Here is a 12,094-nt window from a genome sequence, read left to right as displayed (position 1 = left end):
TATGGAATGATGTCGTAGGGTAACATAGGGATCCTCTACCCGCTAAGAAAAGGACTCATGCATATGCTTTATCTTCTCTACACCATAGTCGAGGACGACTATGATTTCAAGAGAGAGGTAATGTCATAATAACCAATATCTAATTCTCCTAAATGATTTTCTCATATTAAACTGATCATTTAATGTGGGGAAGTGCCAAGGGAGAAAAAGCTAGAATATTGGTTAAGTTAGCAGACCGGCCACAGTAGGGATCCAAAGGAGGGAAAATAGGGATCCAAAGGGGGGGCCATCTGCAAAAGAGCCATGTGAAACAATGGGCTAAAAAGACCCTAAGGTTCAGCCCATTAAGACTTCCAAAATGCTAAGGTTCCAAAATTCAAAGGTTGTGTCTAAAGGTCAACCTTAGGGAAAATTGGATGCTTAGTGTGTGTGCCCAAAAAGTCTTCCTGCATCCCTACATGGGAGGGGGCGAGCCCCAAAGCTAGGGGATGAGAGAGAAAGCTACACACACACACACAGGCTCCCTTTACACAAAAGGAATGAGGGACACATGTCAGCTCCCTAGGCCAGATGCCCACAAGGTGTGCCCAATTCCTATTGGAAGACCCTTGAAGTGGACCAATGAGAATTAAGCTAGAGTAAATCTAGTTTAATTAATTTAAAAACATTTAATAAAAGAAACCAATAAGAATTAAGTGTCCTAGAAGACTATTGGGCAGTCTCCCAAGGGGTCCAATGAGCATTCAGGAGCGCCATGGCTTGCCTGATTCCTATTGGCCAGGAGGCAAAGGGGTCCAATGAGAGTTTAGTTTAATTATTTAATTATCTAAAGCTCTCACAAAAGGGGAAAGGGGGACACATGTCAGAAGGCTATCACTTATGCTGCTTAATCCCTATTGGCTGGATCTGGGGAGGTCCAATGAGGCAAAAGCCAGCCTAACTTAGCAGCTAGGGCTCGCCCAAGAGAGAGAGGGGGCTGATTTTTGCTGGGCATTGACACACACACTCACAGACTTGACCATGGTGAAGGAAAAACACTCTATCTCCTCCCAAGCTTTAATGGAGAGCTCATCACCTACTCCAAGCTTGTGAGATAGAAGCCTACATCAACACTCTCTTGGCATGTGGATGCAAATCCAACCAAGAGCCAAGCTTCAATGCATGCTCATCTTCTCTACCAAGCTAATTACTAAGCTAAGCTATGCTAATATGAGTGATTATGTGAGGAGATGTACTTCTTTCTCGTAAGATACTTCTTTTTCCTCTCAATCTACTCTCATACCCTGCTAGCTCTCACCATCTTCGAAGGTGTGTGAGGTCTTGGGTCTGAGAACGGGGATAATTCAAGTTGTGTTTGATTAAGTGTTTTGGTTGGTGTATGAAGCTTCCATCTTCATTGCACTAGCTAGTCTTGAAGGAACACAAAGAATTGTATTGTACAATGTCTCTCTTGATGGGAGAAACCATAATACAAAGCCTTTTGGAGGGGGGACCGGCTCCATGCAAATCCGGTCCTCAACTGTTGTCAATAGCTTAATTACTCTCTCTTTTGAAAGTATTGTCGATGCTATCTAACTAGGTGTTATGCTTTTTGTTGCTCTCTCCACCCAAGCACTCTTGTAATTCTCATTAGGAATCAACTCTAATGAAATGCCCACTATGTTCATGCTAAATTCCGCTACACAAAAGATTTTAGGCCATTAAATGTTACATAAAACTACAACTACTTACACAAAAACCTTATAAACACTTAAAGGAGAAGCATCATAGAATCTTCAATAAATGATTATGCCTACCATGCAAGAAACATCATAGTGTTGATTAATAATTCTGCAAGTATGTCAAATAAGATGGTAAGAGTAGGAGCGAGAGGAGGTTAAGTGCTCCATAGGGACTCCATGCTGGTTAAGGAAGTGCGCCTATTTATAAGTATGATCCATGTATATAGGCTAGTAAGTATTATCATGTTTCACCTAGAGCCATGAATGGAGTAAAAAAACTTGTGCTAAAAGTTTTTTTTTAACAAGCGTGAAGTACAAGAGTAATCTAAGGTCAACCATCCACGTAGCGATAAAAATGAGAATGACTAGAAACGCACAATCACATGCATTCCAAGCTTGATATTATGAAGTACTTGAACTTGCGATAGGATTTGACCTCATTTTCGCTTCTTTAGGTGTTTTCTCCCTCGAATGAAGGTCAAAAGTTTCACGAGGTTTCCATTAGAAAGGCTTGTTTAAAAATTGTCTGTCTATACAAAAGGGGAACAAAATAGGGTACATGTCAATGAAGAGTAGTGCATTAAGATGTACATCTAAGTCAACGAGTGCTAGCTCCGTTGATAGAGCAAGAGCCTCTTGTGTTTAAGGTCTTGGGTTCAAATCCCCTTGACAACTTGTGTGACATGTAGCCCTTAGGGGTTGTGCCCCTAGTCCATATGATGGGTTGGCCAACCTTATCCCGCTTGGATGCTCCACCTCACGGAGTCGGGTGTGTGAGTTGTAATTTCAAGTTCCTACTCTCAAAAAAAAAAAAAAGATATCGATCTAATTTAGAACATGCTATAACATTGAGAACAAGAAAGTAGTATGGGAAAACAACAGCCAACTCTAGTGGAAAATATTTTGACGCAAAGTAAGGCTTGTAAACAGAATTCCTACTTATGTTCAGCAAACTCATTGCCTTGTTATACTTTTCACCAAACATATCGCTACGTTACAAAAATTCGCTTGTATTTTATGTGATATTTCTTCATTAAGCCCGAGGAGAAGATCACGGTCGGTCTACTTGTCTTCATCATTGCATTGTGGGTCAAAATGTTGGCCAAACACATTGTGTCAAGCATAAACAATGTCATTGAAGCTCAATATCTAGTTGTGTTATAGAAGAAATCAGTTTTTTAAGAGTCAAGACGGACTCAAAATTCTTCAATAAGAACGTATTAATGAGGATTGAACACTAATCCTTTTGTTGGCACTGCTTTTCTGCAAACAAGGAGGGTGTATGAAGAAGTACTTTCAACAAAGTACCCTTCAAATTTTTAAAGGCACGTTTCACTTTTCTCCCTCTTTAAGCTTTAGTCTCTCTGGCACCCCACCCAAGACAAAAAGGCACTTCCTTTTACAGGTGGTTATTTGATGGCAAATAATATGTGAAAGGATGATTGACCTACACTCTATAGAGCCCCATTTGAAGCAAATCCTCTGAAGTGTTGAAAGTGAGCTGCAAAACCAAATGGCATTTTTGCTTCCTCAGTTCCTCCTTTACTAGCTTGTTAGGCTCAAGTACTTTGCACTAAACTGCTTGTAGCTTCCTCCATTGTTGTTCTGTCAAGGGACTTTGCTCTGCCACCATGCTGCTTTGACTTGTCGGCAGCAAAACTCTCACTCTCTCCCTTTCCCCAAGCACCTTTGCCAAAAGTCCCATAACTAGGAAAAGCACAAGAAGCATTCAAAGAAGTAGCTTTCTTCAATGCTTCCCTATGCTGCTCTTTATATTCCACTTCCAACATGGCCTGCCTCTCCATCTTTTCCATCCCGGGAACCTTCTGCGCATTCTCCTTCTCTGCCAGTAACTACACACACCCTCAAAACACTCAGAAAAAGATCAAAAGGGTTCAGTTGCCAAAACACCATCACAATGTCGATGTGAGTTCGAAACAAGCACCCAAAAAAACCATGATTTTTAACCATTATACAAGAAGGAAAAGGTGAAACATAAGCAACATGTTGTTCCCCAAAGAAAGGATAAGAGACTACATAACTGCAAGGAGGTAACACACCTCTAAAGCTTTCTGACACACTCTCTCAATTCTAACAAGAGAATGGTCCATCGTTGCATTGCATGACAAGATGATGCGTTCAAAGCGCTCTTCTACAGGTATTGCAGTTCTCACTACAGGGGGGTAACGGCTGCACCTGTATAGAAGATTGTCTATGATGTATGACCATTGCATTTTGCATTCCCACAGATACTAGAGAGAGCCACACCTGCAAAGCTTTCTCTCAACGATGTGGTATAACTGGCCAGGCGTATAGAGCCGACTTGGATCCTTTAACAACCTTTCCTCCGAAGTGAATGTGTTGCTGATACAGCCAACGCATAACAAGCAAGGCAAGCTGTTCCAAAAGGTGAGTGAGTGGTCAATAGTGAGCAACGGTGACAGTAAAGACATTGAGGCAAAGCAAAAATCGCTACCTCACCAGCAGATACACTTAAAAATGTCTTCTAAGGGTGTGGTGGTTCGAGGTAGAAAGTCATCCTGCACATTGAAATGCCAAAGAAGATTGAGATGCAGAGATACAAAATTCAAACCATGGTGTAATGACTGCATTGTTATGGGATGCATACCCAACAAAAGTATCTCACCTGCAGTACCACAGAATTAATGGCATCCGCGTAGCGCACTGCTAGGCTTAATGACATGCACCTGGCAGGAGCAATGGCATAACATCGGATTCTGTCCCTTGAGACACCATTGCCTTTGCCATTTAAATTTGCCATTAGCATTGCAAGAATAGCAGCAATCCCAGCACCCAATGAATGCCCAGCCAAAGTGAGCTTATACGAAGGGTGCTCACACAGAAGAGCAGATAAGGTCTTGGACTCTTCATCGAGAAGCCACCGTGCTGCTTGGCGCAAACCATGATGCACGTAGCCACCATCAAACAGCTCCTGCCCCACCTTTCTTGCCAGCAAGAGCGCATAGTCACTCTCGCGCTTGAGACTGAGCCCGTGAATGGCTAAAACAATGCCTTGAGCCTGATGATCGACATAGATAAAGTAGGGAGGGACACGTCCTAGGGTATTATCATAGTCTGCTCTCTTGTATATCCATGCCAAATTAATGCCATAACCACCTGGGGGAGCCCATTTTGGAACACGAAGATCCTCTTCGTACACCGAAAGCACAAGCCTGCAGAGACGGGGCACCGGCGCAAAGTTGTATGAATCTGCAAGTCCCCAATGCTCACTGTCCTGCGATCCTGAGTGCACACAACGTTTCCAGGCCCATCTCGCGCATGCCGCCACATACATACACTCCAAAATGGGCACACCGGTTAACAGAGACATGAGCTTCTTCGAAAATGGAGCTTACTACAGTGCCTCAGCAGCAGTCACGACTTGGGTATGCGACCATGATGATGCGCGTCTTCGACATTTGGTAAGAAGCAGCAGATGGAGGAGACATAACTTCGCATAATTCTCTGTGGCGAGCTCTCTCTCTCTCTCTCTCTCTCTCTCTCTCTCTCTTTCCGTCACTCCGTAAGGCTAGGGAGTCCGCGTGCCCATTGCTCATCTCGCCAACACAGCCAAGGACTTGTCACTTTTCTTTTCACTAGGCCTAGGTTGAAATTTGGCCCCTATTGGCTCTACGTTTATTATATTCAGTCATTCACAAGAGATTCCTAGAATCTCCTAAGTCTAGAACCTTGGAATGCCGATTTACATTCTTACCCTTTAAAAGGGTTAGGGCAGGTTCGAACGAAGGCTCGGTAGACTCCAGTGCCCTGAGGGTATCCCCCTTAGCCAACCCACCATCCAGGTGGTCGTGTCTTCCACACTCAACTATAAGTATAAACAAAACAGTTTGCAGCATCCCTGTCGTGCTGCTATCGCTTCCTATCGTCCATAGATCTCAGGGCTTGTGCCCGCCCGGCTGCGTCGCCCTCCCTCCCCCATCGCAGGTCGCAGGACCTGCCCTTCCTCACCCGCGCACGCTGCTTGTGCAAGTGACGCTCTTGGCCTCGAGAGCATCTTCGTACGATTCTGCCTTGTTTTCCCATTTTCTACGATTGGGTAGCCCCTACTTGGCCCCGAGATGGGATCTACCGTGAAGAGCTGACCTTGCAAATCTAGAGAAAGTTGGACATCAAAGGGTTTGTTCACACGAGAGGCCATATGTGCACATTTTAGGCTACCAGTGGTGGTCACTTGTTCTAGCCCCACACAAAACATATAATGGCCACTCATGACCACTAGTGGCCAAAAATGTTTGTATTCAAAAATTAAATTTTGAACATCGGATTCTCCCCACCTGCCAAAATAATTGGCTTTCACGATAACTTTCGCGCTCCTCCAACCCTCTAAAATCCCTGCTGCAAATGGACAGAGACAACGTCGTTTTTGTGAAAACCCTACGTTGGGAACATGGCTTGAGCTTTCCCTCCTCTCTCTCTCTCTCTCTCACACACACACACACACACACACACACACACACACACACACACACACAACACACATAGATTTATCTCCTGCTTTTCCAGCTTACAAATCAATCCTTGCACTCACAATGGATTTTTATTTGGACTTGAATGAGGTGTGGCTTGAGCTTTCCCTCCTCTCTCTCTCTCTCTCTCTCTCACACACACACACACACACACACACACACACACACACACACAACACACATAGATTTATCTCCTGCTTTTCCAGCTTACAAATCAATCCTTGCACTCACCATGGATTTTTATTTGGACTTGAATGAGGTGTGGAGTCAAGATATGGATGACGAAGTGGTTCCTTCCATCCAGCAAGAATTTATCGCCACGATTAACCTGGACGACAGCATTGAACCTTTCTCTTCCCTGCCAAGAATTGGAAGCTTGCAATCGAATGATTCTAGAAAAAAGAAAGCTTGTACCAAGCAGCCCATAAAATCTACACCCAATGATGCCCAAGACTCTAACGATAGCGAAGTAGATAGCTTTCATTGCAACCCAAAGAGGCCTCCCTTTCCACCTTTATCAAATGTTTCCATGTCTAGATATTCGCCATCTATGGATTTTAGTGGAATGAAGCTAAAGGACGTTGCATCTAAGAGAGTCAAGGTAATAGTTTTTTTTTATATGTGCATAAGGACATGCGTTTTATTGGTGAAGACTACACCTTCTTATTGAACCTGAGTCTTTTCAAGTCCTAACGTATTGCTAGAATTCTTCATGGTGCAGGGATTGAAATGGGTGAAGCCAAACATCGTTGATCTTGAGAATAAGGCTTCAGCAAAGAAATCTCAGGTAAACTCTTTGAAGTATTTTTTAATGTGAAAATAGCTGAATGTGTTTTATTCGTGAAAATAGTTTGTTCTTCTTATTGGACTTGTGGTTCTCATGAGTTTTGATGTGCTAAAGCTCTTCATGGTACAGGGATTGAAATCGATGAATTCAAACAATGATGATCTTGAGAACCAAGTGCCAGCAAAGCCACATGAGGTGATTGTTTCTCGATCATCATAAAACATGTTGTATAGTGCTTGTTTGTCACATGTTCCTTATTTGATTTAATGATTTTAAGCTGGGTTGTTGGACATAGTATGTCTTCACTTGTGGCTTCTATGGTGCATATGATGTAGGGGTAAAGTCACGGAAGTTCAACATGTCTTAAGTAACTTCTACTATTGATCATGAGATTCCATATGAGATGCAACCTTCACCTAAGAATGCATCCAAAAATACTCCAAAGATTGACAAGAAAAAGCCCAATATCCAAGACAGAAGTTCCACAGGAGATACACTTGCTTATTGGGATTGGAAAGAAACTGAGGTCCTTATCAAAGCAAAGTTTTTTTTGGAAGATGCCAAAGAGGCAGGCGAGGTTCCTAAGTTCTTGCGAAAGATGGAGTCCTGGAATATAATTTCTTCAAAATGTGCTGAAAATGGAGTCTTTCGCACATGGAAACAGTGTATTGATAGGTGGAATCGTGTCTTGAAAGACTTCAAGACAATCTATGACTATGGTCGTAATACGCCTTCAGGATGTAGCTCATATTGGGCCATAGAGTCTTTTGAATGTAAGAGGAAAAAGCTTCTAGCAAGGTTTTCTGAACAAGTTTTCGCTATCATGGAGGTTCGTTGTGGAGCTAAGCATTTAATAGAACCTGGTGATATCCTTGTCGACACTTCTGATCATATCATAGGTAGGTCAAAGAAGCATCGTTACTTTCATAAGCGGGTGTTCTCTTCTTTGATTTTTTTAAGCCGGCACTTGTTGTTGTTTAGGTGATGACAAGAAAGAAATCAAATCTCAATCCAAGGGTACAGAGGATGAAGACCCTCCTTTAAAGGAGAAAATAAGTAGCCATAAGCGTCATCGACGAGGGAGAGTTGTTGAAATGTTGGAAGGCCTTGAGGCACCAAGTGTGAAACTAGTTGATGTGTCTGCAAATGTGGAGGAAAAGCAAGCCAAGATAGACCAAGGTCTCATTGAAATCACAAGGGAAGAGTATGAGGCTGCTAGAGAGCTGAATGTGAAGCGCATTCAGTTGGAGGAGGCGCGTCTAGATAATGAACGAGATGGCAATTTGGCTCTCTTCAAAATTTCCAATGCAATAGAGTCATTCTCCTCTAAACTACATGTTTGAGCAAGCGACTACTTGACCCTTGCAAGACATACCTTTTGGAAAGTTGTTAGTACTTGCGTATTTTGCCCAAGAATTTTGTCCAACGAAGGATCTATTTTACGCGATGGAATCGTTTATGTAACCGTAAAGTAGAACCAACTTTTTGTAAAATGTATTGGTAATATAATTTTGCGAGTATTTAGGTTTCAAGTCGCCTTTGCAAAAAACTTTTTCCTAGTCCTTCTATGTTCACTTAAAAGTTGTAGGAAAATATTGTGTTTGACGCTCTTAGATTCGTATGCTTGATCCCAGATGATGTCTCTACATTGGCTACTAATGTTTTTGGGGTTGTAGCTTGTCTTTGCATGTCATTGGTGGTGGATGAGACACAAGAGTTACCTACAATTATAAGGTTTCCTGATGTATGGAGTATGTGGATCATGTCTCGTTAGCATCTTCCTTGGGCCATTGCCCCTTTAATGGGATATTTTGAATCTCCAAGCGAAGAGTCTGATTTGTTGTGTTCTAGTTTGTAATGAATGATGCTTTTGAGACGAGGATGTTGAGGATTGGCTGATTTTCATATGGTTTAGAATGCAGTTGAGGATGCATTTTTACATGTTGAAGTGATTCTTGGATACAATGAAGTGATTTGAAGCTTTTACCTATTCCCCTTCATGCGCTGATGTTTAAATGTTTTTGATTGAATGTGCTCATGCTTTCTTGCCAAATGCGATGTCTTTGTAACAACATGAAAACATCTTGATTTGTTTCTTGTTAAGGGCATGTTGTCTCTCGGAGTGCGTTGACTGCAGGATATACCAAGCATGGTTTTCACTAGCAAGCTCTGGGCTATTTGCATCAAGTGTTATTGCCACGTCTGAAAGGAGGGTACAAAGGCTGAAGCAAAAAAGCAAGGTAGGTTGTGTCAAAGGGCTGAAAACATAAAGATTTTAAGGCTAGCAAAAAACGAAGAGCTAGGAATTCCATGTCTTTCTTAGCAATGCTTTGGTGAACCTTTCTTGGTTTGTCAATGTTGGGGAAACCCTTCTCATCATATTCAATGACAAGAAAGATGTAGCCTATTCTGTCGAACATTAAGAGAAGGCCTTTCTCCAATGCCATTAGCTTTGCATGCACCTTCGATAGGTTGCCATGGGTGGGAGATGAGATTAGCAATCAGAAGTTTCTGCAAGAGTATGTCTTGCTAGCTGGTGCTCTGGTTGACATGTATGCCAAATTCAATGTCCTCTTGCAGAATGTTGATTGTAGGATATGGCCATCATGCATGCTGCAAGTAAGCTCATGGCTATTTTTAGCAAGAGCTAAGTGAAGGCCTTTGACCAAATGTAACCACCTTTGCATGAATCTTCAATATGTCAACATGAGTGAGAGAGTTCATGACGACATGGTTGGTCAGGGGTTGTTTGCAGAGCTAGGTGTTGCTTGAATGCTTTGGCTGCCATGTATGCTAAATGCAGTGTCCTCACAAAAGTGTAGAAGATGGAGCTTCCTATCTAGGAACTGTCCTAACTCGGAGAGAATTGTAGGATATGCCCAACCTGGCTATTGTTGGGCTGATGTTCTTTTGATTTAGGATTTTCTTGATGGTGTTTTGGCCGACATGGATGGAAAATGCAATGCCCTCATGAAATCAAAAAAGTTCTTCATCATCTTCCTATCAGGAGTGTCATTTTTTTTAGCATGTTGATTGTAGGATATGCTTGTTTCCAATTGATGCTAGGTGAAGGCCACTTTCCCAATGTAATCACCTTTGCATACATTAACATAGGCGAGAGAATTTCTGATGAGATGACTGGTCATGGGCTGTTTGAATTGCTTGAATTCTTTGATTGGCATCGACGCCAAATTTGGTGTCCTCACAAAAGCTCAAAGGTTTCATGAGAAGCTTCCTATCCCGGTTGTCATAACTTTGGAACGTGTTGATTGTAGGATATGCCCAACATGGCTGTGGAAAGGAAACCGTGGGCTGTTTTTGAGATGAAGATGCTTGGCTAGCATTCTAGCTCTTCTTATTTAGAATTCACATGGTGGTTCCTTTGGCTGACATGCATGGCGAATGTGACATCCTCACAAAAGCATGAAACTCTTGGAGCATGTTGATCAGAGGTTATGTAGATGGTTGTGAGATAGAAGCTCGAGGTTGTTTCCAGCAAATGGTAAGTGAAGACCTTGCTTCGAATGCGTGAACCTTGATTATGTGGACATGGACAAGAGAATTCATGATGGGATTGCTCCTGGCCTATTGTTGGATTGTGTCTTGCTTGGCCATGCTCAGCTTGACATGTATGCCAAATGCCGCATCGGATTTCACAAAAGTGCGAGAAGCCCTTGAGGAGCTTTCTATCCAAAATGTTGTCACTTAGAGCATGTCAATTATAGGATATTCCCATCACGACTGTGGCAATGTAGCTCTAACTTGTTTCTCGGTGCTGACGCCACATGGAAGCCATTTTCTTGATGCAATCACCCTTGCATATATCTTGAATCCATCAACACAGACTTCATGATGAGAGGTCTTTCTTGACAATGCTTTGGTTAACATGCATGCCACATGCAGTGTCCTGATGAAAGCACAAGTGATCACGAGGGGCTTCTATCCAAATTGTCGTCACTTAGAGCTTGGTTGTAGGATACGTCAAACATGATTTTGACAAGGATGCTTGGTTGTTTTTAGTAGATGCTTGGTGAATTCATTTTTCTAAATGCGTGCACCTTGTAGGATATGCTTTAGGCGACAAGTATATGGCTTGGTTGTAATAAGGAAGCTCTAAGCCGTTTCTAGCAAATGCTAGACATGGTTGTGACAAGGAAGCTCTTCGCTATTTCCAACAAATGCTCTTGGTTGTTGTTGGAGCTTGCTTGGCTGACATTCATCTCATTATGGATGCACTTGGTTGGCATGTATGCAAAATGCAAAATATTGACATGTATGCAAAAGGCTCGGGGGGTGCACTATGTAATCATGTTAATGTATAACATGAGTTCAAAAGGAGGGGTTTTAAAAAAGAAAAATTTTAGGCAATTTAACAGAGATACATTAAGATAAGGGGTTTTATATCAAAAAAATACTAAAATAAGGGGTCATTTTATTCATTCAGATATGTTAAAAGAGGTTTTTTGTAATACCCCACGAATGCACGTTATATAGGGGGTACTAAATGGTGAACCCCCCGACATGGATATACTGTAGGCGACATGTATGACCAACATGGTTTTGGCAAGGAAGCTTTATACAAATTGTTCGTCACTTGGAGTGCATTGATTGTAGGCTATGGCCAACATGGCTGTTAGTAAGGAAGCTCTAGATTGTTTTTGAGACGAAAATACTTGACTAATGTCCATTGAGTTAGGATACACTTGGCGGTGCTTCTGGTTGACATGTTCGCGAAATGAGCAATGTTGACATGTATGCAAAAAGCGGCACATGTATGGATATACTGCAGGCGACATGTATGGCTAACATAAGTTGTGGCAAGGAAGCTCTATATTGTTACCACCAAATGCTACGAGAAGACAATTTTCCCAAAGACAAACATTGTTGCTTGCATCTTAAATACGTCGTCATATGCAAGAAGAAGAAGAGAATTTTAACGTCGTAGGAAACTATCCCAAGAGACCTTAAAGATCTTGGTATGCGAGAGAATTTATGATGTGATGGTTGGTCAATGACTATTTATCAAACCAGGTCTGCTTGAAAATGCTTTGATCAACATGCATGCCATTGTGGGCGCC

At 42.2% G+C, this 12,094-nt stretch overlaps 2 protein-coding genes across 2 annotated transcripts; one reads left to right on the top strand and one right to left on the bottom strand.

Moving 5' to 3' along the window:
* Nucleotides 1–2,804: 2,804 nt before the first annotated feature.
* On the bottom strand, nucleotides 2,805–5,289 carry LOC147427166 (uncharacterized). The gene is made up of 5 exons (XM_086498455.1): nucleotides 4,369–5,289; nucleotides 4,203–4,261; nucleotides 3,990–4,118; nucleotides 3,782–3,917; nucleotides 2,805–3,574 (listed from the first exon to the last, which is right to left on the bottom strand). Exons 1-5 carry the CDS (start codon nucleotides 5,071–5,073, stop codon nucleotides 3,281–3,283), a joined length of 1,323 nt encoding a protein of 440 aa, XP_086354581.1. The 5' UTR covers nucleotides 5,074–5,289; the 3' UTR covers nucleotides 2,805–3,280.
* Nucleotides 5,290–7,419: 2,130 nt separating this feature from the next.
* On the top strand, nucleotides 7,420–8,359 carry LOC147427165 (uncharacterized). Its single transcript, XM_086498925.1, has 2 exons — nucleotides 7,420–7,915; nucleotides 7,998–8,359. The coding sequence occupies exons 1-2, from the start codon at nucleotides 7,420–7,422 to the stop codon at nucleotides 8,357–8,359; spliced, it is 858 nt and encodes a 285-aa protein (XP_086355051.1).
* The last annotated feature ends 3,735 nt before the right edge of the window (nucleotides 8,360–12,094 follow it).

This window comes from Adiantum capillus-veneris, chromosome 24 (genome assembly GCF_014529385.1).
Source record: "Adiantum capillus-veneris isolate H3 chromosome 24, ASM1452938v2, whole genome shotgun sequence".
In the NCBI taxonomy this organism is placed as follows: domain Eukaryota; kingdom Viridiplantae; phylum Streptophyta; class Polypodiopsida; order Polypodiales; family Pteridaceae; genus Adiantum; species Adiantum capillus-veneris.
This window is presented reverse-complemented; position numbering and strand designations above follow the sequence as displayed.

Coding starts and splice junctions, on each gene's coding strand:
- LOC147427166 (XM_086498455.1), bottom strand. CDS start 5,073: ATGTCTCTGTTAACCGGTGTGCCCATTTTGGAGTGTATGTATGTGGCG. Junction 4,262..4,368: donor TTAATTCTGTGGTACTGCAG/GTGAGATACTTT, acceptor TTCAATGTGCAG/GATGACTTTCTACCTCGAAC. Junction 3,575..3,781: donor TGTGTCAGAAAGCTTTAGAG/GTGTGTTACCTC, acceptor GGGTGTGTGTAG/TTACTGGCAGAGAAGGAGAA.
- LOC147427165 (XM_086498925.1), top strand. CDS start 7,420: ATGCAACCTTCACCTAAGAATGCATCCAAAAATACTCCAAAGATTGAC. Junction 7,916..7,997: donor CACTTCTGATCATATCATAG/GTAGGTCAAAGA, acceptor GTTGTTGTTTAG/GTGATGACAAGAAAGAAATC.